The sequence below is a fragment of the Pyrus communis genome, chromosome 2 (genome assembly GCF_963583255.1).
Source record: "Pyrus communis chromosome 2, drPyrComm1.1, whole genome shotgun sequence".
In the NCBI taxonomy this organism is placed as follows: Eukaryota; Viridiplantae; Streptophyta; class Magnoliopsida; order Rosales; family Rosaceae; genus Pyrus; species Pyrus communis.
The window spans coordinates 4,838,624-4,861,237 of NC_084804.1; the positions used below are offsets into that span (position 1 = coordinate 4,838,624).

At 38.6% G+C, this 22,614-nt stretch overlaps 7 protein-coding genes across 7 annotated transcripts; 2 read left to right on the plus strand and 5 right to left on the minus strand.

Moving 5' to 3' along the window:
* Window positions 1-80: 80 nt before the first annotated feature.
* Window positions 81-4,548, minus strand: LOC137725493 (mannosyl-oligosaccharide 1,2-alpha-mannosidase MNS3-like). Its single transcript, XM_068464200.1, has 6 exons — window positions 4,192-4,548; window positions 2,923-3,869; window positions 1,921-2,176; window positions 1,173-1,370; window positions 895-1,043; window positions 81-772 (listed from the first exon to the last, which is right to left on the minus strand). The coding sequence occupies exons 1-6, from the start codon at window positions 4,270-4,272 to the stop codon at window positions 514-516; spliced, it is 1,890 nt and encodes a 629-aa protein (XP_068320301.1). The 5' UTR covers window positions 4,273-4,548; the 3' UTR covers window positions 81-513.
* Window positions 4,549-5,624: 1,076 nt separating this feature from the next.
* On the plus strand, window positions 5,625-6,068 carry LOC137724588 (uncharacterized). The gene has a single exon (XM_068463349.1). The coding sequence runs from the start codon at window positions 5,625-5,627 to the stop codon at window positions 6,066-6,068; it is 444 nt and encodes a 147-aa protein (XP_068319450.1).
* Window positions 6,069-7,686: 1,618 nt separating this feature from the next.
* Window positions 7,687-10,842, plus strand: LOC137726413 (nuclear intron maturase 1, mitochondrial-like). Its single transcript, XM_068465340.1, has one exon. The coding sequence runs from the start codon at window positions 7,715-7,717 to the stop codon at window positions 9,818-9,820; it is 2,106 nt and encodes a 701-aa protein (XP_068321441.1). The 5' UTR covers window positions 7,687-7,714; the 3' UTR covers window positions 9,821-10,842.
* Window positions 9,855-10,607, minus strand: LOC137724589 (uncharacterized). The gene is made up of 2 exons (XM_068463350.1): window positions 10,130-10,607; window positions 9,855-9,994 (listed from the first exon to the last, which is right to left on the minus strand). The coding sequence occupies exons 1-2, from the start codon at window positions 10,605-10,607 to the stop codon at window positions 9,855-9,857; spliced, it is 618 nt and encodes a 205-aa protein (XP_068319451.1).
* Window positions 10,843-12,187: 1,345 nt separating the features above from the next.
* On the minus strand, window positions 12,188-12,652 carry LOC137724591 (uncharacterized). The gene has a single exon (XM_068463351.1). It carries the CDS (start codon window positions 12,650-12,652, stop codon window positions 12,188-12,190), a length of 465 nt encoding a protein of 154 aa, XP_068319452.1.
* Window positions 12,653-13,131: 479 nt separating this feature from the next.
* LOC137726744 (alkaline ceramidase TOD1-like) lies at window positions 13,132-16,641 on the minus strand. The gene is made up of 4 exons (XM_068465695.1): window positions 16,231-16,641; window positions 15,926-16,129; window positions 15,239-15,799; window positions 13,132-13,843 (listed from the first exon to the last, which is right to left on the minus strand). The coding sequence occupies exons 1-4, from the start codon at window positions 16,475-16,477 to the stop codon at window positions 13,479-13,481; spliced, it is 1,377 nt and encodes a 458-aa protein (XP_068321796.1). The 5' UTR covers window positions 16,478-16,641; the 3' UTR covers window positions 13,132-13,478.
* Window positions 16,642-17,845: 1,204 nt separating this feature from the next.
* LOC137724352 (uncharacterized) lies at window positions 17,846-19,175 on the minus strand. The gene is made up of 4 exons (XM_068463090.1): window positions 18,763-19,175; window positions 18,513-18,659; window positions 18,358-18,435; window positions 17,846-18,268 (listed from the first exon to the last, which is right to left on the minus strand). Exons 1-4 carry the CDS (start codon window positions 19,063-19,065, stop codon window positions 18,050-18,052), a joined length of 747 nt encoding a protein of 248 aa, XP_068319191.1. The 5' UTR covers window positions 19,066-19,175; the 3' UTR covers window positions 17,846-18,049.
* Window positions 19,176-22,614: the final 3,439 nt, after the last annotated feature.

A 22,614-nucleotide genomic window follows, 5' to 3' on the forward strand; every position in this document is an offset into this window, starting at 1 on the left:
TAAGAATTCTGATGTGACTTGATCTCATTAAAATACAACTATGTAGATGCAAAGATAGCTTGTAACTTTTAGGCAATGTATAATAAGAGAGTAACATGTAACTAAAACCAGTAATACTACTGGAAAAGTGCAAGAGTCAATTACAGAATATGGCTCTTAATACTTTCGATGGGTAAAACCCCGTCAGGTAATTAATCAAAATTCTAAAATAGCAAGAACTACAAATTAAAATCTTCTCATTATCTGGTTTACCCCTAGTACAGGGACGTACAGGTCTTGTATCTTTATCACGAAGAAGAATCCCCGATGAATTGCACGAGAAAATAAACAAACTAAGCCGCCTCTAAAACTTCAACCAGGGTATTGACTGTTTTCTGGAATCAGATGTACTCTCTAAATATGTATGAATCACCAGGGAGTCTCAAGAAAGCATCCACGTTTGCGCCTGCTACCGTATAATTTGTCCATACATACTGTCCTTCTTTTGAATTGATGCTTTAATGCAACAAAGTTTTATCCCATCTTGGCAGTGCCTTCAATTGGAATAGGATGAGCTTCTGTGTTAAAAACAAACTTATCCAATGGAATAACAGAACTATCTCCAAACAGCAAGTACAAGTACTTCAGAGTCTCGCCCAAAAAAAATGTCTCCATCTTGTCTCTTTTATGAGGAGGAACTGAAGTTACATCATCCAAAGAACTGTATCCACCAGTATCAACCCTGGTATATTTCTCAAATGCTTCAAAAATCTGCCAACCCCATTCACGATATCTGCAATGTGCAAGTACGTAAGTGAAAGTGCTCCAGAAGGGGTTATGACTTATCCCCTACGCATGTGTTCTTCATGGGGATTTGAAATGGATTGATACATAAGAAAGAAAGTAAAAGCATACTTTGGATCTTCTGTGATGCGGTACAAGAAAAACAATGATTCCACTGTTTCAGGACGCAAGAGATTATGACGATCAGCAGGCTTGATGATTATGTCATTCATATATTCAGAACTCTTGTTACCACCATCAAGACCTCCTTCAGAAAATTCCTGCTTTGATAAGAGTTGTCAAGTCCACCGGTATAATATAGACAATACAAGGTTGAAAAAAGACCAAAAAACATGATAATAAGTTCATGGATCTCTTCCCAAACGACTCAAAACCGATCCAAAACTAACCTTTGTATGGAAATAAGCAATTTCTGGAGCAAGACCAGTAGAGGTTACTGAATACATTTCAAAGCATGTTTTAGCCAGATCTTCTGCAAGTTTCAAATTTTCTAGGTCCTCAAAGTTAAGCATATTATTTTTCATCGCTTCTTCCTTGGTAAGGCCTTTCGTGGCCCCGAGTGCAAGAGTGCCAGGCAAGAAACATACCTGCAAAAGGCAGTACAAAATGTCACATTAAGACCCATTTTCAAAAGAGCAAGGATGCCGATCATCATTCTAGTGACAGGTAAGTGCTTTTCCAGGTACCACAAAAAGCTAAACATACATGAATGTTGTGGTTGTGCAAAATACTTACAACTGGAAAGAATATAAAGCTAAATATTACCAATCAATTTTAAATTAAATAAGTTAGAAGGTTTCACATAGCAGGATGAGGACAGAGGTTGCCATCACAATTTTCAGTGGACTGTTTCCTGATAATAATGGTAATTGCCTTCTCTCACATAATCCCAACCCGAATCCTTAAACAACAACAGCAACAACAAAGTCTTGTCCCACTATGTGGGGTCGGCTGTATGAATTGCTTTCTCTCATCAAGCTAGACGTCAAAACTTTGATTAAGTAAATTCAATGCCACCTACACGTCACTGTCCTATGTGGGGCAACATGATGTCCAACTAGTCAACCTTTTCCTTCTCTGACTTGAAAAAACTTATAAGCTATCTAAATGCCAAAGATTTTGTGAAGTATAACATACCAGGTGGTCCATTTTGGAACTAAAAGAACTATTAGCTCCGAAGGGCAACTCCCCTACAAAAACCAATCCATTGGGGATTGATTTCTGAACAAGACGGTGTCTGACACCCTTCATTGCTTCCTCGTACATATCACGGAGATACGTAAAATTACTTTCCCGATTTTTCTGAAGCCAAATTTTCAGTAGGTATTCATAGTAGCTGTCACCACGAGATCCCAGTCTTATATTTTCTCCAGCAAATTCACCAGTGCTAGGGCTGCAGACAGTATAGACAACATTAACAAAAAAATAGATAATAAACTAATAAACAAGGAGAAAATCAAGACGAAACATGGGAGACGCCAACTCCCAAACAAATTTTGCTAAAAAATAGAAACTTAAAGATAACACACACTCTCAACTCACAAGAACAAATAAATACATTTGTTTGTCAGGAAACCGAATAATAATTCAAAATAGCCACCAAAAGTTGTATCCATGAGACCTAGGGCACTACTAGAATCAGTAATCTTTCAGCACCCTCCTCGATAAGAATACTCATATTATAAGTGTTTAAACACATGGACCACACATTGTCCAAAAAAGGAAGACGAAGGGATAACTTTTACTGCTTAAGTTATTACATATATAGGCTACATGGAATAAACCAGGTGAGCAAATCTCATAAAAGAACAAAGAAGTACACTCTTACATATGTTTCGTTCTTCATTAAGCAATAGGGGGGCCTTTTCATATTCCCAGCTCTACATTTTAATTTCTAAGACCCAACTATATAAATGTTTCAATCAACCTACATATCATACCATAATATAATGCATGCAATAAATAATCATCATTCAAGAAAAATACAAAATTACAAATCATTTTCTGCAGCGTTAATGACACAGAAAGGCACTCCTCAGTACAAGGACAATGTCAACACGATGCTAGACTTATGAACAAGAATTAAGAAATTGAAAAGAATAATGATGTAATTATTAGTATAATATTTCAGACTCATACCTTATAAATATGGGTATCAGTCCTTCCACCTTAGGTAGAGTCTTTATGTGTTCCAAGACCTTCATAGATTCCACAGTGTACTTTGGATCACCAGAAACTGAACTTAGATAATTGAACTCAAGCTGCAAAGTAGAGACTTCTGAAGTACTACTAAGACCATCAGGAGCTGGATGCGCTGAAGGATCTCGAAGAACAATATCACCAAAAGGAATAGCAGTTGGACTGGAAGTAAAGCCAGTTAGTAGACGATCAGCCAAGTTCTTAGCAGTTTCTAGATAAACAACTGGCTTAGGTCCTTTATGTGTAGGGTCCATCCCATTTTCCACAGAACTCAGATGATATGCACTTAAAAGACCACCCAAAACACGTATTGTAGTTTCAAATAAATTGACTTGTCCTGTCTGATTAATCTTATTTGAAAGGTGTGTTTCAATCCATAATCCAGCTTCAGAAACAACTTCGTCAGCACCCATTATCATCGCAGTGTCAAGAGCATCCACAATAGTTGCACCTAGACCACCTAACCCATCAACCCCCTGTTTGCTCACGGGCATCAACTCATCATAACCCATTGCATACTTTTTATATCCCGACCACGCATGAATAAACGCCTTCTTGACATTCTGTTGCCTAGCTATCCATTTCGGGTCAGAATTTAACTTCCTATGATCAACACCAATGTTGCCACGACTACCTTTCTCGTCAGGCGGTAACTGAGGAGGAAGCCTCGGTGGTTTTCTGAAAATATTTCCAAACCTAATGCCGCCACTCTTAATGTGCTCCGTACCATTCTTACTACTTTTCACTAATCCATCAGTGGTGGGACTTGTATGTGTAAGCATAAGATACGCTACACCGAATATCATTAGTAAAAGTAGAAACTTTCCTGTACTACAACTCATGCAGTGATTCTTTACGTTACTGGTCTGTAAAGTTTGAGTTATCACCTGGGAAACAAGAAGTAGAAACTTAACTGGTTTTACAGGATATTTAGAAAGCAAAAGAATTTACACCAGCCATATGAAAAATTGAGAAGATTATGGTTCAATTGTGATTATATTCATAAATTTAGCTGTTAAATTCGTTGAAAATCGAAACTTGAAACCAGAGGAGCATCATACAATATTAATCCAGAATGCAAGAAAATTAAAATTTCAGCTCGATGAACAGACAATAAATTGAATCGATTTACAGAAGTAATCGCAATCGGAATCATGAATCGAAGTCAACGAAAGGGAGAAAATGGAAGAGATCCGAGGAATGGAAGACCTTGAAGAAGGGGCGATGGCGGAACTTAGCGTTGTCGTAGTGGACATCCCTCTTGGAGTAAGGTAGAGACTTGGACGACATGCTCGATCCGATCGTCGTCGTCGCCGCCGCCGCCGCCTTAGGGTTCCGTTCTCAGTCCTCAGCTCCGCCTCTAATCGGAGGCTGAGAGGCACCGCGCGGCGAATTGGATCGAAATCCCGCCGGAATCTGATTTCGCGAGAAAATGAGGGAAAATGTTGGATTTTGGTTTTTGGAATCGTGAGAATTGGGCGCGCGGAATTGGATTCGCGGGAATGTTAGGATGGCGATTAGCGATCGTTCAGGAGTGAAAGCTCACCTCTCTCCAGTTTTTGAGAGAGAGAGAGAGAGAGAGTTATTGTTGACCGTTGGATGAACACGTCACGACGAGGACACGTCATGACGGGCAATTTCCATTGGACGTGCTCGGGACGTTGCGAGAGTTGACTCAGCAGTCCACCAAAAATAAAAATAAATAATAATTCTTGACTATAAAACTAGATTCCAACAAATATAAAAATAAAAATAGCAAATAAATTTAAATAATAGTTCTTGGCAATATCAGTTGGTCAGCCAATGTGACTGCAATGAGATTATTTGGTCATATCATGTGCTACTAGTTCAATTATGTCACTGTATCAAGAGGCCATAACTCTCTTTGATTCGGTCGAAGTCGGCTCTCTGTAGTAGGGCGGGTCACGCTATCGCAAAGCTTTCCCTACCAAACAGTAGTACTCTCCGTCTTCGGGCAAGTAATCCCACTGCTGAGGTTTCTGGATGTGTACTTGAATTCTTTATAACCAACCGAGCTCAAATTCCTTGATCATCGGCTCAAAATGTTGTTTGTCGTCAAAACAACCAATGAATTAAAACAAAAAAAATTCTCTTCTTAATATCTATTTATACTATCATTTATATCATTAGAGATATAATCTACATTTATTGGTGATCGCTATCTCTATTACATAGATGATATAAATAGATGGAAATTGTAGTATTACTTTTAAAACAAATGAATTTCTGAACAAAACTGCTTGGTGGTGGTGGGCCATTTATATTAAAGAGATTGTACAAATGATGATATAAATAGATAGTAAGTATAACATTACTCGTTTCTAAATAGTAACCCAAACAAAACATGACAAACGTAAAATAAATAGCTAAATGTAGCGTTACTTATTTCTAATTAGCACCCGAAGCAAAACAAAACAAACGTAAATGTTTAAAATGTTACTTATCTACGTTAATTTAAGCATCCCACTAATCCCTTTATTTCTTAAAACACAGGTGTTTAGGTCATGGCTATATATAATGTAAGCTTTCTTGGGATTAACACGTTTCTCAAATTCCAAATTTCATTTCTTCATCATAAATTCACCAAGAGCCCATCTCTTCTCAACTCTCTCAACTCTCTCATGGGTTTCAGTAACAGTCAAATCACCTTCTACTGCATGATCTGCACCTTCCTCTTCCTCCTCCGCACCCCCTCCTCTTCCGCTCTCATCTCCTCCTCCTCCTCCTCATCCACCTCCGCATCACCAAAACCCCACGAAATCCAACCCCAAACCCAAACAGCCGCCATGCCCACGGCCGCCGCAGTGTTCTACATCAAGAACACGCCGCCGTTTGAAATGGACAAACAAGAACCGATCAAGAAGAACAGAAAGATGAGGCACAAGAGGAACATGAATAAGAAGAGAAAGAAGACGACGACCAAGAAAGACTTCAAAACGGCGCCGTTCTCGGTGATGCTACCCAAGGGTTTCGTCCCGCCTTCCGGTTCGTCGCCTTGCCACAATGCGTACCCCAACTCCGTCGCTTTCTTCTGCGACCTTGCTCCCACTGCTGCAAAACCCTAAACCACCGCTGTTTCAGTTTGTTCCCGCGCACGTGCATGCGTGCCACGCGACGATGAAGACAAATGACGAAGAAGATCGATGGACTGGATGAGTACTTTTTCTGTTGGTTTTCTACTTTCTTTATGATTTTCTTGGTGAATTCTGTTTCGGATCTGTCACCCGCCTTTTTGCTTGAAGCGCTAGGGTTCGTAAAATAAGGTGGCCCATGGGAACATCAATTGTAAAACACTTTATTGTTAGCCTATATCAGTATATAGGTATATATGAATTACATCTTCTCTCTGTGTTTTATGTTATTTCAATTTTTTTTATGAAAATGTTACGCTATTCATTAATTGAAGAATAATTCGTACAAGATGATAGAATTTCGGGTAAAATGCAAGGGCTTCCAATCCGAGGACTAGGGAAAAAATGGTGTGGATATGATAAGAAAATGCCTCTTTTTTTCACCTTAGTTTCTTAATGTATGAAATTTGGTTAATGAATTAATTAGTAATATACTGCGCATGTTGAGGCATAATGTTGCTGTAATGTCTGTAGCTTTTGACAAACACACACACATGTATACAGATTTGGGCATGTTTGATTCGTCCTAGATCATACAGAAAGTCAATGGTGGGTGAGTGTGAGAATTTAAGCCGCCGGAAAATAGGAAGAGGGCATGTGAACATATATGCATCGTATGAATCCCATGAGAGATCGATGGGAGGGCACACCGCACGCACTTTGTTTTGTTTGGGTTGTCGAAGTTTCGTAGCGTATACTCTCCAACTCCATGCATGGACGGGGCTCTCTTTCTTTGATGTCAATCTGCGTGCAAATCTATACATCCCTTATACAGTATATATATATATTATACACTAGCTATAGCCTTCACATTTTGGTTTAGCGAAAATTCTATGGCATTCGGAGTATGGAATATTTTGAAATTTTGAAACCGTTAAATTTTGATTTTGTGCTTGATTTAAAAATTATGTAAATTAGAAATTTTGACTTAAGAATTACATGTAAGTAGAACACGTTGCCCCTCTAGTGATTCATTTCACGTGCTTTAGTAAACATTGAGGAAGACTAGAAAGGAAATGCTTCAAATACCAATGTTTAATAAACCCATGAATTTGAAGAAATATAATAATTTAAGTTGTTATTCTATGTAGGTAAACCTATAAATAATTTAACGAGACAATGACATAAAGCCGGGAAATGTTTGGGCAACCTTTATATTACTTGAATAGTTTTACTTTCTCATATAAGGGCCCATTTAGTACTGGGTGGTCACTCAGTACTGGATGATAAATTCGATACCGAATTAGGTTGCCTATTATGTTGCTTAGCCGAACTCCCTCTCCTCTTAGTACAAAAATATCGATGTACAAAAAAAAAACAACACATGAGTGGCTTCAGCCTTTAGATACGGCCTATGTGACATATCTCAACCATTCTAAGGGCCTAGTGCATCCAATTAAGCATTGGGCCCAAACTTCATTATACACTAGCTTGAAGAAGAAACTATAGCCCAGACCAACAAGGCCCATCCAATCACACACCCAAGGCCCATGCTCAAAGACAGAGATTCAGCTTCAATGGTGAATTACCAACGGTCCCAAACCAACCAAAAGAGAAGGGAAGAGTGTCTCGGACTCTCTATGTCCTGCAAAGACAAAATGTCGGTGAGAACTTCCATCAAACACCTGGAGTGCCACCGCTCCGCAATCCTCAAAACTCTCACTCGCTCTCTCTCATGGTCGCTCGCCACCCCGCCGCAGTCGCCAAAGCCGACGCCTTCAAAGCTAGACCAGCAAGATCCCTACTCGCTCCTCAAGCAAGACCCAATCGAAATCTGCTCTTCTCTGTGGGTCAAGGCCTTCTCTTCCCCGCCCACCATCGCCTTCCCCAACCTCACCGGCTTCCTCTCCAAATTCGACCTCTGGGTATTGGCCTACCAGCGTTCCTGCGCCCACGTGACCGGCACGTTCCCGCCCCGCAGCGCTATCCACTCTCACGTCCTCCATGACCTCCTTTCCCTCCGAAACTCCGTCGTTCGGGGGAGTTTCTCCTGGAACAAGAAGACCCAGCAGTATATCCGAAGCCCCAATGACAAACCCAGCAAAGAGATGGTATCCAAGCGTAAGCTCCAGGCTATGCTCGAGTCTGACGAGCCCTGCTTCCAAGACCGGGTCGTTCAGGAGGTCCTTTTGATGATACTGGAGCCTGTTTTCGAGGCCCGGTTTTCACCAAAGTCCCACGCTTTTCGACCCGGAAGGAATGCCCACACGGTTATTCGGACCATCCGGAGCAACTTCGCCGGGTACTTGTGGTTTCTGAAAGGAGATATCAGTGAGATTTTTGACAATGTGGATAGGAATTGTGTAATGGGTTGCTTAGAGCAAGCCGTGAGAGACAGGAAAATACTGGGTTTGATCCAATCGGCTGTCCGAGCACCGAATCGAAAACAGAGTGACGGTGATGGCGAATGGCCGAAGAACAAAAAGAAGAAGAAAGCGGCTAAGAAGAAGAAGAAGATTTTGAACGACAAGGAGCCAAAGCCGGACCCGTATTGGTTGAGGACGTTCTTCAACTTTGCACCTGAAGAAGCTGCTAAGGTACCTTCTTATGGACATTGTGGAATTTTGAGTCCTTTACTTGCTAATGTTTGTCTTAATGAATTGGATCAAGTTATGGAGGGTAAGATAGTTGAGTTTTTTAAGCCATCTAGTCTCGATTGTATATGGAAAAACTCGATAAATGATGGTTGTCATAACCCGTCTTGGCCGGAGTTTGTTCCTTCTAGTGGGAATGAGAAAACTAGAAAAATGGATTATATTCGATACGGGGGTCATTTCTTGATTGGTATTCGAGGGCCTAGAGAGGATGCGGTGGATATTCGTAAGCAAATAATTGAGTTCTGTGAGAGAAGATTCGGGATAAGGTTGGATAACTCCAAGGTGGAGATTGAACACATAACTAGGGGAATTCAGTTCTTAGACCATATAATTTCCCGAAGGGTTATACACCCCACGCTTAGGTACACGGCCTCTGGAGGCAATGTTGTGAGCCAAAAAGGGGTGGGGACTCTCCTTTCGGTTACTGCTAGCTTACAACAATGTATTCGCCAGTTCAGGCGGCTTGAGTTTGTTAAGGGTGATAAAGATCCTGAGCCACTTCCCTGCACTCCAATGCTTTACTCTGGTCAAGCTCATACAAATTCCCAGATGAATAAGTTGTTAGAGACCATGGCTGATTGGTACAAGTATGCTGATAATCGCAAGAAAGTTGTTGGGTTTTGTGCCTATGTTATTCGTAGTTCTTTGGCTAAACTGTACGCTTCAAGATATAGACTAAAATCACGAGCCAAGGTCTATGGAATAGCTTCACGTGATCTCAGTCGTCCACTGAGGGAGAGCAGCAACAATTCTGCACCCGAATATTCTGATCTACTGAGGGTGGGACTTGTTGATGCAATCGAAGGTGTTCGGTTCTCACACATGTCCCTGATTCCATCTTGTGATTACTCTCCATTTCCTAGAAATTGGGTCCCGGATCATGAGTGGCTCTTACGTGACTACATCAGACTTGAAGACCCAAAATTCTTTTGTGCCTTGCATAGATCAATTAAACGAGATGGTTTAATTTTGCCTCAAGATGAGATATCTGAAATTCTGTGGGATTTCAAAACTGTTGGGGTTCGGAACTATAAGCTAAGGGAAGAAAGAGAAACAAGAAAAGATTGCGTGGAAGTGCCTGGCTCATGATGAATTCTATCAGAGAATGGCAAACGGAACTTCATCAAGAGTTGAATGGGATAGTGCACCTGCTTGCAATGCTAATAGCGTCCATTTCATGAAAGGATGTCAACTTTCCAATATATTGCTTCTTTCTGAGTCTAGCTGCTTTTAATTGTTGCTGGACTGAAGGACTCTGCACGCCTGTATATTTGAGTGATTGAAGTTCAGCGCAAATGAGAAGTTGGAAGTGACGGATTTGGGACAATTATTAGGGCCAAGTTTCCTCCTATGATTTTCCCTCAAGAATGTTTGCTAAGCGAACACTTCATTGCTCACCGTCATCCTTTTCATCTTTGTCTTTAAATGCCAAAGCCGGGAATGTTGCGGTCAGGCTAGCGGGAACTTCAAAGGTAAGCTTGTCTGAAGAGAGATCATCGAAGTAGATTTCACATACGGAAATCCAGACGAATACTTCCTTACTGGCAACACCAGTGAGCTTCGTGATCCTACCTTTCTCAACCAGCATTGTCAGCTCATCATCGTAAGAGACGGTCTTGCCAATGCTCTTAAACTTGTGCGTTGTCTTCTTCTGTTTCAGCCACACGAAGCCTGATGGCTGGTGGTGGCCCATCTCCTCGATGTCTGCCCTGATGAAGCCTTTGGGAAGAGACAGTTCCTTCAGAAGCTCATGGAACTTCTGCTTGCAGAGAGCTTCACCGTGGTAAGTCTCTGCATTGCTCCGATGAGTTTTGATTAATGCCAGCCAGTCCACAAGAGAACCCCGAAATGGGAGAAAACCCCCCTTCGAAAACATGTTTGAGAATGGAATTGTTCGGGAAGGATCAAGAGCTGGTGGTGGGAGGAAATGGAATGCATGATTTGGATTTATAATGTATGCAAAGCTCTGGCTGCAAGTTGCTTGCTACTGAAGTAACAGAAACCTAACTTGGCTAGATTTCCAGGGTTTAGGGTTAAAGAATCCTAAAAGCTGTACCAAACGGGCCTTGAATCTGGCTAGATTTTCAGCTTCCTAATACACTCTAATTGTACATTAATGCTTTGATTAATGTCATCTTTTAGCATGAATTAGCTGCTCAAATCTACACACTTTGGACATCCAAATTTTTTTAATTAAGGGACTTTTGGAGTTTGGTCCCCAATCCTTTTAAAGATTAACAATTAAAGAAACACGCACATATGCTCTTATTCAGGAAAGTGATTTTTGCACTTTCACTTTCTGTTATGTGCTTCTTAAAATTGACAAATCAAGGGATAATACAAGGACACGAGCAAGAAGAATGTAGATGGAAAAAACATGAGTGTGAAAATCACTCGCAATTTTTTTGAATCGATGTACCTTTTTCTGGATTATATATTTCTAAATAAAAAGGTATTCTACAACTATTCATCAAGTTAAAACAATATCAAATATACTGCATATTTAGAAAAGAAAAATAAATTTTAGTAAACAATAAATTGATATGACTATCTTACTTTAGTTTTATTTTTAGATTTTAATCTGGATATTTCTTTTAATGAAATGGTCACTTTGCACCTAAAAATTTTAGTAAACAATAAATTGATATGACTATCTTACTTTAGTTTTATTTTTAGATGTTTATCTCGATATTTCTTTTAATGAAAAGGTCACTTTGCACCTAACCAGCAATTAGCAATTGTGCATTAGATGCTAAAATTAAACCTCATAAGTACCACTTCAGCCTAATTAACCGTGTCCTGCAGTTGGTGTTAATGTTACTCCACGAAATTCATAAACATATTTAGATTAGAGGGGGTCAAACTAAAAATTAGCAACCACAGCTACTACATTCAGCATGTTTCTCCAAAAACTAGTTTCTATTTGAGCAATAATTTCGATTTTCAACCCATATGAGAAAGTTCACTTTGATGAGTGCAAGATGATTTTGTTGATGTGTCAACATCTCCTTACATCAAAGAACCAATCCGACGTTCTGAAGAACATTCAATATTTCTTAAAGATGGGACGCATTGAGAAAACCTCACTTCTAATCATTTGTTGACGTTTAAAGAGATGAAACTTTAGGTTTCTGCTCTCGACTATAATTCTAAAACCTAAAATTAAAGCTTTAAATAACCGTTCTATACCTAAAATTGAAAGTTGAGAAAATTAAGTATAAATGGGGGCCTTTAAAATTGCACAAGGCGTCGGCATGACATCTTGCACAAAGAATCTCTCATCAAACATCCTAACACAAAGTCATGTAATCGACTAATACAAAACAAAACATGTGAGAGAAACTTAATTAAATTTTGATTATCAAGTTGTGATTATCCTAATTGGCCCTGCACAAATGAAATGATAACTATAATAAACAGGATTTATTCAATCTCGTAAAAGCTTAAGTTAAGCTTTTATTTTCTCCCATCACCGTCACCGTTTTTCTCTTCTCCTTCAAGCCCAAACGCCGTGACGGGGAACGACCTGGAGATTCCGGAGCCGTTAGCGAACGTGATCTTATTCAGATCCGAATTAGGGTCCACGTAGATGTCCGAAATTGAGACCCAAACCAGAAGCTCTTTGCTTTTGACCCCGGAGAGCCGCCGCATCCGGTGCTCCTCCAGGAACCCCATCACCTCCGTGTCGTACGACACCGTTTTGGAAATGGCGCGGAAGCGGTGCTCTTTTCTCTTCTTCTGCTTGAGCCAGACGAAGCCGGAGGTGGAGTTGTAGCCGAACTCGACGACGTCGTCCAAGGGGAGGAGGCCACGTGGCAGGCACATTTTGTCGAGCAGCTCGTGGAACTTCTGCCTGCATAGGGCTTCGCCGTGGTAGATCTCGGCGCCCTCTCTGTGGCCGGCGATTTGTTGGGCTGACATTTGTGTATTTGGAGAGAGAGAGAGAGAGAATGGAAATTCAGATGGATTGATTTTTCTGGCTAATGAGAATTTGCATGCATGGGATGGAGGGTGGTTGTACTTTTGGATTTAGTTTTTTTCCTTTAATTTTTCTTATATATACGCAATTTTTTTTAATTTTTTTTTTTGGGCGAAACTATAGAAATATATAGCGATTTCATGCAAAACAAAAATGAAATATTTTTTTGCGTCTTGTGAGTACTGCATTATGGTAATTTTATACGTAATTTGTTTTGAGGTAATGCCCATAACTTTAATGACACTTAAGGTCTACTAATTTTAGTTTGTTTAAGAAGGTACTAAATTTAAATATCACGAACAATATACGTGCATCTGCAAGTGTCACTAAAAGAGGAACCAAAATTGCTTGTGCCAGTTGCTTGTGCCAGTTTTTTTAACAGATTCATGGATCTTTACATATTTTCAGAGAAAATTTTGTTTCATCATAAACCCGTGTATTTGCATCTCACGTTATATTGCTCATGCAACACATTATTGTATACATTCGGTAGCATTACATAACCTCTCCAATGATCCAACCTATTGTTTTTCCTCTGCATGCTTTCTCCAGAATTTTACATGTCCTGTCAACGCCCACCAAAAGAATAATCAAATTTTAAAAAGCAAAAAGCCCTGGAAAACCTGTTATTGTTTGGCGGTTTTCATCAGTCAAAACCCTCCAATGTTTTTGTCCAGCTTTGTTTTATTTTCTGTCTTGTTCCCTTACTTTGTCTCTTTTGCCCTCCTCCCCAGCGGAACATGCAGACTCACTTCCTAGAGACAAAAATCAACTCTCCTCACCCCACATCTCCAAAAGATACTTCTGGCACTTGCTGCAGCAGCTGCCATTAACATACAACAAATCAGGGCTTGCCCTTTTGGTCTTTTGGGTTTTGGGGGCTTTGGACCCCATTTGGCTTCCGCTGTCCCCACCTTCACGCTTGATGTTGTGCCTGTATTCCACAACAATTTGCTCAAACACTTCGACCTCAAACATGTTGATCTTCAGCCTTGGGCTCATGAGGTCTCTCACGTATGCAAAAGCCAATTGGTCTCTAGGGTTAAATGCTTCCAACTCATTGAACAACAGGCAGGAGAATAGGTTGCTCCTCAATCCATGTTTCCTCAGGATTAGAGCACTGTCTGGTACGTCTGCCAAACACCAACAACTAAGTTGTTAGTTCTCGTACTGCAGGAAAGTATACACAAGGGAGAGACGAGAGTGATACATCTACCTCTCTCGTCAAATGAAGAGTCATAGAGAGAGAGAGACGAGAGTGATATAGAACAAGGGATAGGAAAGTTTTTGTTGTACTGTAGAATAGGAAAGAGATGATTAATCACATTGGCATGAACAGCCTCCAAAATTTATGTAAACACAAGGAAAAGAAAGTAAGCAAGAACACTAGTGAATTCTCGTTTGTATGTCTGCCTCACAACTCACAAATTAATATTTAAGTTATATGTGAAATTATACTGTTGTATGCAAAGAAATAATGTAATATGAAGTTACATTTTTCGTATTTCTGTCTCACTCGTTGCGTGACATTGTATGCAAAGAAATAATGTAATACAAAGCTACACTTTTCATATTTCTATCTCACTCATTACGTGACGAGTGAGACTGAGAGATGAGGATACATCCTCCAGTTACACCAAAGTTTTTCTTCTACCCTGCCATGGACTGCAAGTTGCTTGCTTGGACCACACTGGATCACACACTTTCTTTCTATTTCTGGACCACATATTCAAAACGTATTTTTCGTTTTTACAAAGAGAAAATAAGTTATAACAAGGAGTGAAAGAGAAGAAACATCTTAGCGCTGTTAGCATAGGTTTTAGAAGATCCAATTAAGAATTTTGGGTATTTGTAAACTCACCCTTAGAATCTAAACCTTATGCAAATGTGCCTTGTACAATGCATAGTCTATGTAAACACCAAGTCATCCCATTAATCTTTTCATTTCTTCTTTTGGGCAGGCCAAGTAGTTCAACTTGATAATCTTAAAACCTTGACATTTGTATTTATACACTAAGTAGTCCAATTTTTTAATCTTAAAAACCGTAGAACATGTACATCTACTATCCCACGGCTTCAACTTCTCACATTCTCTTCAGCCAAAAGCTTACTCTCAAACACGAAAACCAGTGCTTAATAGTTGCATTTTATAATCTTAGGAAACACGAGGGGAAGTGTACTTCAAAGTTTAATTAGTCTCCTAAGACCATTTATTAAAATTCGATTTAGGAAAAGTTAGCGACTTTGGCATTCCCAATGTAATTTCTAACATTGAAAATTGAATATTCTATAATTTTATACATTTATGAGAGTGCTACAAGCTAAACTGAGAGCGTGAAAGTTACTACCCTTAAGAAATTCATCAACTTGCCAAGTTAGCTTCTAAAGCTTTTTGTACAATTGTAAAACAAAGCAACATCATTAAAATGATATCATGTGTGGAAGCTTTCAACCAAAAAAAAACACTAAAAACGTTGAAAGATGAGATGATTTGAAATACACTAATTATGTGCAAGTGCTTTGGTTACCTGAGGGATAAGGCAGCTTGCTGGGGGTCCAAGGAAGCAATCCATTCTCACAATAAGTCTCCATCTGCCTCTTCAATCCATCAACATCACTCCATTTCTGCCACCTCGCCGTCGCCATTGCCTCCTCCATAGTATGTACATAGTAAGGATGCTTCGAAATCGCCATGTCTGCGTTGTCAGACACCACAAGTGAATGAATCAACAGCAACGGATCGACCACTAGCTGCAGCTTCGCATCGATCCAAATGCTGAATTTCGAGTTTGGGAAAAGCCTATGGACTAAATATTTTGGAATCACACCGTTCATTGCAGGATTCTCATACAATTTCTTGCTCAAAACTTTCACAACCCTCCACGCGCCAATCTTAAAATTTTGGGATTTTCTCGGAATCAATCTATGATAGTCAAGTCCTTTTAGGGTTACATCATCTATGAACAGAAAAAAGCATACATTGTCTAGGGTCTCCGATCCAAGGCCTCGGGGTTGTCGGATTTTATCATGGTCATTGAAGATCGCCGAGACCACTACAACTCCTTTACAGTTTTCCATAGCCGTTCTATCTGAATTACATTATAAAAAATTAAAAAAAAAAAAAAAACATGTTTATTGATAAATGTAGCTAAATGAAAAAAAAAAAAAAAAAAAAAATTGGACTTTATAGAACTTTGCTTGGATGCCAAACCAACCAGAATCACTAATCGGAAATTTCTTCAAGAATCCACAAGGGATTTCAGTGCTCTCATTGTAATGAACAAAATAGGGAATCCTCGCTTGGGTACTTAAATTTCCTGCAAATGTCTCAGCCTTTCCCTGCAAATACCTCAAAACCGACGGTGACCACGAAGAATTCTTACACAAATTCTGGATCTCCTTCAAGACCATCCAATATTCTGATCACAAAAAAAAAATCCCAATTGGTGGAATCCAGAATCAAAATTAGCAAAAGGCAAAAAAATTGAAGAAAATTTGAGCTAAAAAAAGGGAGTGTTACCTGAAAAATAGACGGGAGAAGAGCAAGAGGTGCGGTGGGTTGGGATTGCATACTTGTGCTCGCCGTAGGTAGAAGGGTAGGAGAAGAGAGGGGCCTGAATCGGGTCGAAGGGGGAAGATCTGAAGAGGCATTTGGTTTGGGAGAGAGAGGTGTAGAGAGCTAGAAAAAGAGAGGTGAAGAGGTAGAGCAGAGAGAAACACACCAACTTTGATTGAAAGAGGAGAGGAGTGGAACTTGCCTTCCCCATAAAATTCCCTTAAGTTTGCTCACCTTGATTTGTATTCCTTTGATAATCACATCAATTAAAAATGATTTTTGTGCCAATTAAGGTGGATAATCACATATATTAAAAAAAATATACTCTAAAGTGTCTATATAGAGATCCAAATGAAGATGTGCACGTTAAAAGATGACGAAGCGATAAGATAAAAAGATATAAAAAAATACAAATAAATTAAAACTTAATAAAACAAATAGGAGTGCGAGTGTGTGAATTAGAACCTTGTTATTATAATACAAAATGTCAAAACATATGTACGAATGCAGCATTATTCTCCACCATTTGAGCCTCACCCAAACAAATTCTCCACCATTTGAGCCTCACCCAAACAAACTCTCCACCAGAACATTCTGGTCAGAACAGTTGGAACTTCATTGGTTGATCTAGAATCGAATTTCTCTTGGACCTGTATTTTTCAAGATGATGACCTTCCATTTTGTTTTATTAAAAAAATCGTAGCATTTTATTAATAACAAAGTTCATAAATTACTTAAACCATAATAAATTTAATAAATTTAAATAATGTGGTCCACTTCAAATGTTTTTAATTGAATAAACATTGATGTGAATGTTCACCTCAAATATCATCTACACAACTGTGGTACAAATAAATAGTAATAATAAAATTAATGAAAATATTACTTTAACCCCCTAAAATTCAATCTTCTTTATTTAAACCCCGACATAATTTAATTTTCTAACTAAAACTAGTGATTAGGCTTCACCTAAGCTAATTTTTATTGCGTATTTCGTTGATATTCTCTATGGAATATTGTAATAACTTTGCAGGGAAAAGATATCTAAGTGAGAATTCAAAATATAAGTAAATTGATTTATATTTTAGTTTACATACTTAGAATATTGTAAAACCAATTTTCACACTTACATATGATAAGGAGTAGGTAAATTATTTTAGTGCACCATGCCTCATTCGCCAACGCATACTACCATATGATGAAACGACAACACGATTGATATTGTCCTTTTGCCGATTACAGTCTCGCAGGACCAGGACCTAAACCACAAGCTTCACATTATAAATTTGATGGATATGCAGGACACTTGAATTAGTTTGTGGTGGACGATCACCATTGCTAAGGTGCAAGGAGTTAGTAGACGGTGGTTCATGTTTCTTACCAAATTCTTGGTTCAACTGTGCCTCATTTTGCCATGAAACTGCGACGGCACTGGTATTGTCGTCTTGAGGAATCCAAGTACGCCTATTTTTTCTTTACATACATCAAAAACATTATTTTCTCAAACAGCTTAGCAAGTCATTGAGTAAGTTAATTTTTGTTTGAATATATTATCGAAATTAAATTTGGTAAGAGAACATTATCTTATAACACCATTCCGATTTCTTGACTAAAAAATAAAAGGTAATTCTTGGTTAATTGGAAATTTGTAATGAACTTTAGAACGATTACAAAATGAATACTTATCACTTCCACGTGCACTGTATTGTAAGTGTGACTGCTTTCTATTTTTCCCTTTGTTTTCTGACAGCAAAGGGAAATTTACTAGTGAAAAGCTCATCTCTTATTTCTTGTTCTTCCTTGCTTGCCCCTCTATGTCATTTCTGAGCATGTTGACGACCTTCTCGAACTCCTCATAATTTGTACTGAGTTTATGAATTTGGCTTTCTTCCAAGCTTTCATTGTCACTAGGCAAACTTTGGAGTTCTTTTAGAGCGTTAAACTCTTTCCAGCATTCTATAATTTCATCCTTGTTGCGCTTTAACATGATGTAAATAATAGCCTGTCAATTTTAAACACAATTTTAATCATGTTAAACTATATGGGGTTGAATGGTTGCCCAGAAAATAATTTTAGGAAAGGTTTTCCAACCTTGTACAGCGGACGCCTTGCATCTGAAATCTCTACATGCTGCAAGCATTCACGGCCTAGCGCCTCCTCAAAATCACCCTACAAGGCACATCAATCATCATATGATTTATATATGCTTCTTTTTCTCGGAATGTTGTAAATTTCGAAGTGCAAACCTTGTATATAAGCATTTCCACCAGTAGCATCTCATTTTCATATGCTTCATGGTTTTTTCCTTCGTTATGCGCCTTTGCTATTGCTTTCTTCAATATTTCAATTGCCTTGGCTTCTTTTCCACTCATTTCAAGCTTCGCAACAATCGACTTTCGTACGTAAAGACAATAGATTACGAGAAAACACCAGATTGATCAATAAACTTGAAAATTTCATGCCATTAAGGACTATTTCTATATAGAGATACCTAACCTGCAGCTTCTTGTAATCAGGGCGTTGCTCCACAAGGTGAGTCCTCAACTCACATTCAGCTATCTCCACTGCTGATTTATCCGCTCGAGCTTCATGATATTCAAGCAATCTCTGCAAGGCCAGCTGCCCTCCATGGAGGAATGCGATGGACATGGACCTCGTAAGTCTAGGACCTTGAGCCTCTTCTTTCCTAGCACCAAATATGTAAGTCCGCGCAACATAAATGCCGGCAAAGACCGCAGTTGCCATTGCCATTGCTCCATACATAGTTCTCGCTCTGGAAAGTTTGGAAGAGTTCACCATGTTTTTTCCAGTGAGGATTTTTCGTTTACGTTAATGTTACCCTAAATTTGTGAAACGTAGAAGTAAAAAGGATGATACCATGTGATTGGCACCTATTTAGAAAAGGTGGACATGGAAGGCTATAATTGATACTACAGAAAAGATGTCAAATAATTCTGATTTAAGTCTTGCAAGGTGGGTGAACAAACTGTTTGCGTTTTTGGGTGCCTTTTCAAGCTGTCCGAGAAGTTAATTCTTCTCCTAGATAAGAAGCAAGAACCTAATCCATTAGTGTTTTATTGTGATTTCTTATCTTCCAAGGAAAGCAAAGTATCTAGTTATTCATTAGAAAAAGAAACAGGAAAAGGTATAAATGGCCTGGCCCTGGCACACACATACACATGTATATATATGTATATAAAGGTTAGAGAGACTGTAATGCCAGCTTCTAGACTACTGATATTGCCGTTTCCTTCTGCAAAATTCTTCCTTGCACCTCATTAATGTGTAATGCATTTTGGTTTTCGAGTGCACATGGCAGTCCCAGTTCGCCAAAAAAGTAAATTCCGTATTACAAAAGGACACGAGGGTGATTTCTTCGCCTTAATTAACTAACAAAGTGATACCTTACTTCACTCCTGAAACGCTCTTTATATTCAACTCTGCCATTCAGACTGTGACCAATAAAACATGCTTAGTATTCTCAAAAAGCACAAATTGTTTCATGGATTTTGCACTGTCTCACCTTCTATAATTTTACGTGTGCCTTCCACCATGGGTGGGGCCATGCTTTATTCTTCTTTCAACCCTTCTTCTCTCTCACTTTCTTCTCATTTTCCTACACACCGCGCCACACTGAGGCAGGCCTTCTTTCCTGTGATTTGTGCGCTTAATAAGCACTCAACAGCTTTCAATAAGTGAGAATGTGAGATAATGAAAAAATTGCGAGAGGCATGGGGGGTGCATCTGTGGTTTTGGCCTCTGTCCTTGGAATCATCAATTGTAACTATAAGTCCATTCCTAGAGCCATTGCAGCTACCAGGGACATATATCGTATAGGTCATTCTTTCTGAAAGCAAGAGATGTACCTGAAGAGCGAAAAGGACGTGTTACAATCATTGTTATTGATGATGAATGAGTACGTAGCCTCATCAAAACGGAAGAGTACCATAGAGAAGCTTAGGACGCCTCCCGAGGCTTTGATGAATAACGTATTGGTAATTTTAAATCTTCAATTCTTGATTTAGTGTACTTAGATACTGCTAATTAAGTTTGTACTTACTCCACTGCTGATTTGGTGCATTGGTTGAAGATTAGGGCACCAGGGCTAATCAAAGCTGGAAAGTGTGATGAAGCAGAAAGACAGTTGCAAGATATATACTTGTTAATGCCATGGTGAAACTTGGAAACTCGGAGTCTGCATACAATGTATAGATCGGATTAGTACCAATTCGCATTTTCCAGGTTTGCCCTACAACTTTCCCCAACACTACTTTCTCCAACTCCAGGAAATTCACTGCTCCACTACTTGTCAAAGCATAATTTTTGAATTTTAACCGCCCGAGAGGACTCAAGCACGTTCAAAGCGGGTTTGAGTACTGCTCAAGAGATCTCGAGGGGGTTTAAAGTCTTTAATATGGTAGTAAAGATGTTAAGTTACCAAGTTTTTCATGAACTAACACTACAGACGATTATGTAGCCAACTCAACATGAAAATATATCATCCAAAAACACTTTTTTCTTCTTCAATATTCACCTTTCGTGTTATCGTATGAACAAATGTATGTCTACTTGTTATTATGCAGGTAAGTACCAAGAAGCTGCTAAATGTGATTGTCTGAAGAAAGAGTACGCTACCCCATCGGATAGTCGGGTTCATCTGTACAGGTAATGAATCAACAAATTATTTTGTTATCTATGTATTTTAATAATGTTTTTATCTTCTAAGGTAATCCATATAAGGGCAATCTTGTCATAAAAAAAACTTGCAAGTGGTGAGACAAGCAAAAAGAGGGGTAGGAATAGATTACCCTCAAACAACTAACTCCGCTTATTAATTTTTTTTAAACATTTCTTTTGCCGGTTTCAAACGTATCTAAATTGAAATTTTGTCTGTTTCTTTATGTTTTATACTTGAATGCATTGAACGTGCACACTGGCAACAACTTTGTATGTTTTCGCTCAATTTAATACTTTAATACACCGAATTCGTAAATTGACAACTTTTGTTAATTTTGCCACATAAAATGAACACGTCAAAGTCACACAAAACCTCATTCACTCATTACTTTAACTAGGGTTAACTATTCACCTCACCTCATTTACCCATTTTATATTGTAGTTACCGATGATCTTATTTGTTCTTGAATTTCAGTTTTGCAAGCTATTATACCTGCATGAATGAAGAGAAAAACAAATAAAAGAATCTCACTATTTTCACTCTAAAAAATTTGCAGCTATTACACACACTATGTCTGATGATAATAAAGAAGCAAAGGAATGCTGGGAAACAATCATCGGCTCTCTTTGAGAACGAGGATATGCCAATATCGCCTTCATACGGGTCTAATCAAAGTATATTGTTTGATTTTTAGGGCTTTTCATTATCCGTGCATTACAACGAAATTATTTTGGGTCCAGTCCCAGTGCAACAGTTTAAAAGATGCAGTCCAACCTACTAAATCAAGTTAGCCACATAGATTCACTAAGTAGGTAGAGCAATTGATTCGAAACGCCTGTACTTGTGGCGAGCATCAAATCCGGCTTTGTCTCGGAAACGTTACAATTTGGAATTGATTTGAAGATTTGAATTTCTTTGAAATGACGTTCAAGCACTCTTCGTCAAACTCGAAACTAGCGTATGTTGCCGCGGGAATCGACGTGTTGAATATCCTGATTGACTATTACAAAAGAAGCATAACGATAAGCCAACCCACGGTCAGTTTCAAAGAAATATTCCATGATGTAAAATAGAAAACTGAAACAATAAAAACACACAAATTATGGTAAACTAAATCAAAATTTGTTGGAAAATCGATTACTCTACTCTTTTGGGCACCTAAACAACTCAAGTGTACTTCATATGTTTAATATGTTTAGAGTTCATTCGGATGTGCTTTTAAAATGACTGATAGCTCTTTTAGAGAAAATGTTTTTTTTATTCTAAAAGCAATTAAAATGTTTTCTGCAATAAGCATCAGTTATGTGCTTATTCTAGGAACCACTTTAAGTGTTTTTCCGGCATTTATTTGCATTTTTACTAAGGATTGGTTCCAAAAACACATTTTTAGTGAAAATGTTTTTATTCATTTTAGAAGCACATCCAAACAAGCTCTTAATATGTGAAGGTTGTTACTCGACTATTTTACGCCACATTTAGAAGAGAGATTTTTCCCTTTTAATGTGACTATTAATTTTACTTGTAAATGCAATAAATAAAATATTAATATATGTGTGTGCATAATAAAACTCACAGTTTTACATGTTCTTTTTGAAGTTACCGTTGAACAGTGACCGGCTGCATCAACTGGACTCGGAAAAACCTCTTTACATGTGCGTGCAAATTAATAT

What these genes read in the sequence shown, in the direction of transcription:
- LOC137726413 (XM_068465340.1), top strand. Translation starts at nt 7,715, where the DNA reads ATGTCCTGCAAAGACAAAATGTCGGTGAGAACTTCCATCAAACACCTG.
- LOC137724589 (XM_068463350.1), bottom strand. Translation starts at nt 10,607, where the DNA reads ATGTTTTCGAAGGGGGGTTTTCTCCCATTTCGGGGTTCTCTTGTGGAC. An exon ending in CAAAGATGAAAAGGATGACG is followed by an intron (nt 9,995 to 10,129) that starts GTGAGCAATGAA and finishes TCAAATATACAG; the next exon opens with GCGTGCAGAGTCCTTCAGTC.
- LOC137725493 (XM_068464200.1), bottom strand. Translation starts at nt 4,272, where the DNA reads ATGTCGTCCAAGTCTCTACCTTACTCCAAGAGGGATGTCCACTACGAC. An exon ending in GCCATCGCCCCTTCTTCAAG is followed by an intron (nt 3,870 to 4,191) that starts GTCTTCCATTCC and finishes CTTGTTTCCCAG; the next exon opens with GTGATAACTCAAACTTTACA. An exon ending in CGCATCACAGAAGATCCAAA is followed by an intron (nt 773 to 894) that starts GTATGCTTTTAC and finishes TGCACATTGCAG; the next exon opens with ATATCGTGAATGGGGTTGGC.
- LOC137724591 (XM_068463351.1), bottom strand. Translation starts at nt 12,652, where the DNA reads ATGTCAGCCCAACAAATCGCCGGCCACAGAGAGGGCGCCGAGATCTAC.
- LOC137726744 (XM_068465695.1), bottom strand. Translation starts at nt 16,477, where the DNA reads ATGGGGAAGGCAAGTTCCACTCCTCTCCTCTTTCAATCAAAGTTGGTG. An exon ending in ATTTCCGATTAGTGATTCTG is followed by an intron (nt 15,800 to 15,925) that starts GTTGGTTTGGCA and finishes AATGTAATTCAG; the next exon opens with ATAGAACGGCTATGGAAAAC. An exon ending in CAAGCTGCCTTATCCCTCAG is followed by an intron (nt 13,844 to 15,238) that starts GTAACCAAAGCA and finishes GGTGTTTGGCAG; the next exon opens with ACGTACCAGACAGTGCTCTA.
- LOC137724352 (XM_068463090.1), bottom strand. Translation starts at nt 19,065, where the DNA reads ATGGTGAACTCTTCCAAACTTTCCAGAGCGAGAACTATGTATGGAGCA. An exon ending in CTGATTACAAGAAGCTGCAG is followed by an intron (nt 18,660 to 18,762) that starts GTTAGGTATCTC and finishes TACGTACGAAAG; the next exon opens with TCGATTGTTGCGAAGCTTGA. An exon ending in CAAGGCGTCCGCTGTACAAG is followed by an intron (nt 18,269 to 18,357) that starts GTTGGAAAACCT and finishes TAAAATTGACAG; the next exon opens with GCTATTATTTACATCATGTT.
- LOC137724588 (XM_068463349.1), top strand. Translation starts at nt 5,625, where the DNA reads ATGGGTTTCAGTAACAGTCAAATCACCTTCTACTGCATGATCTGCACC.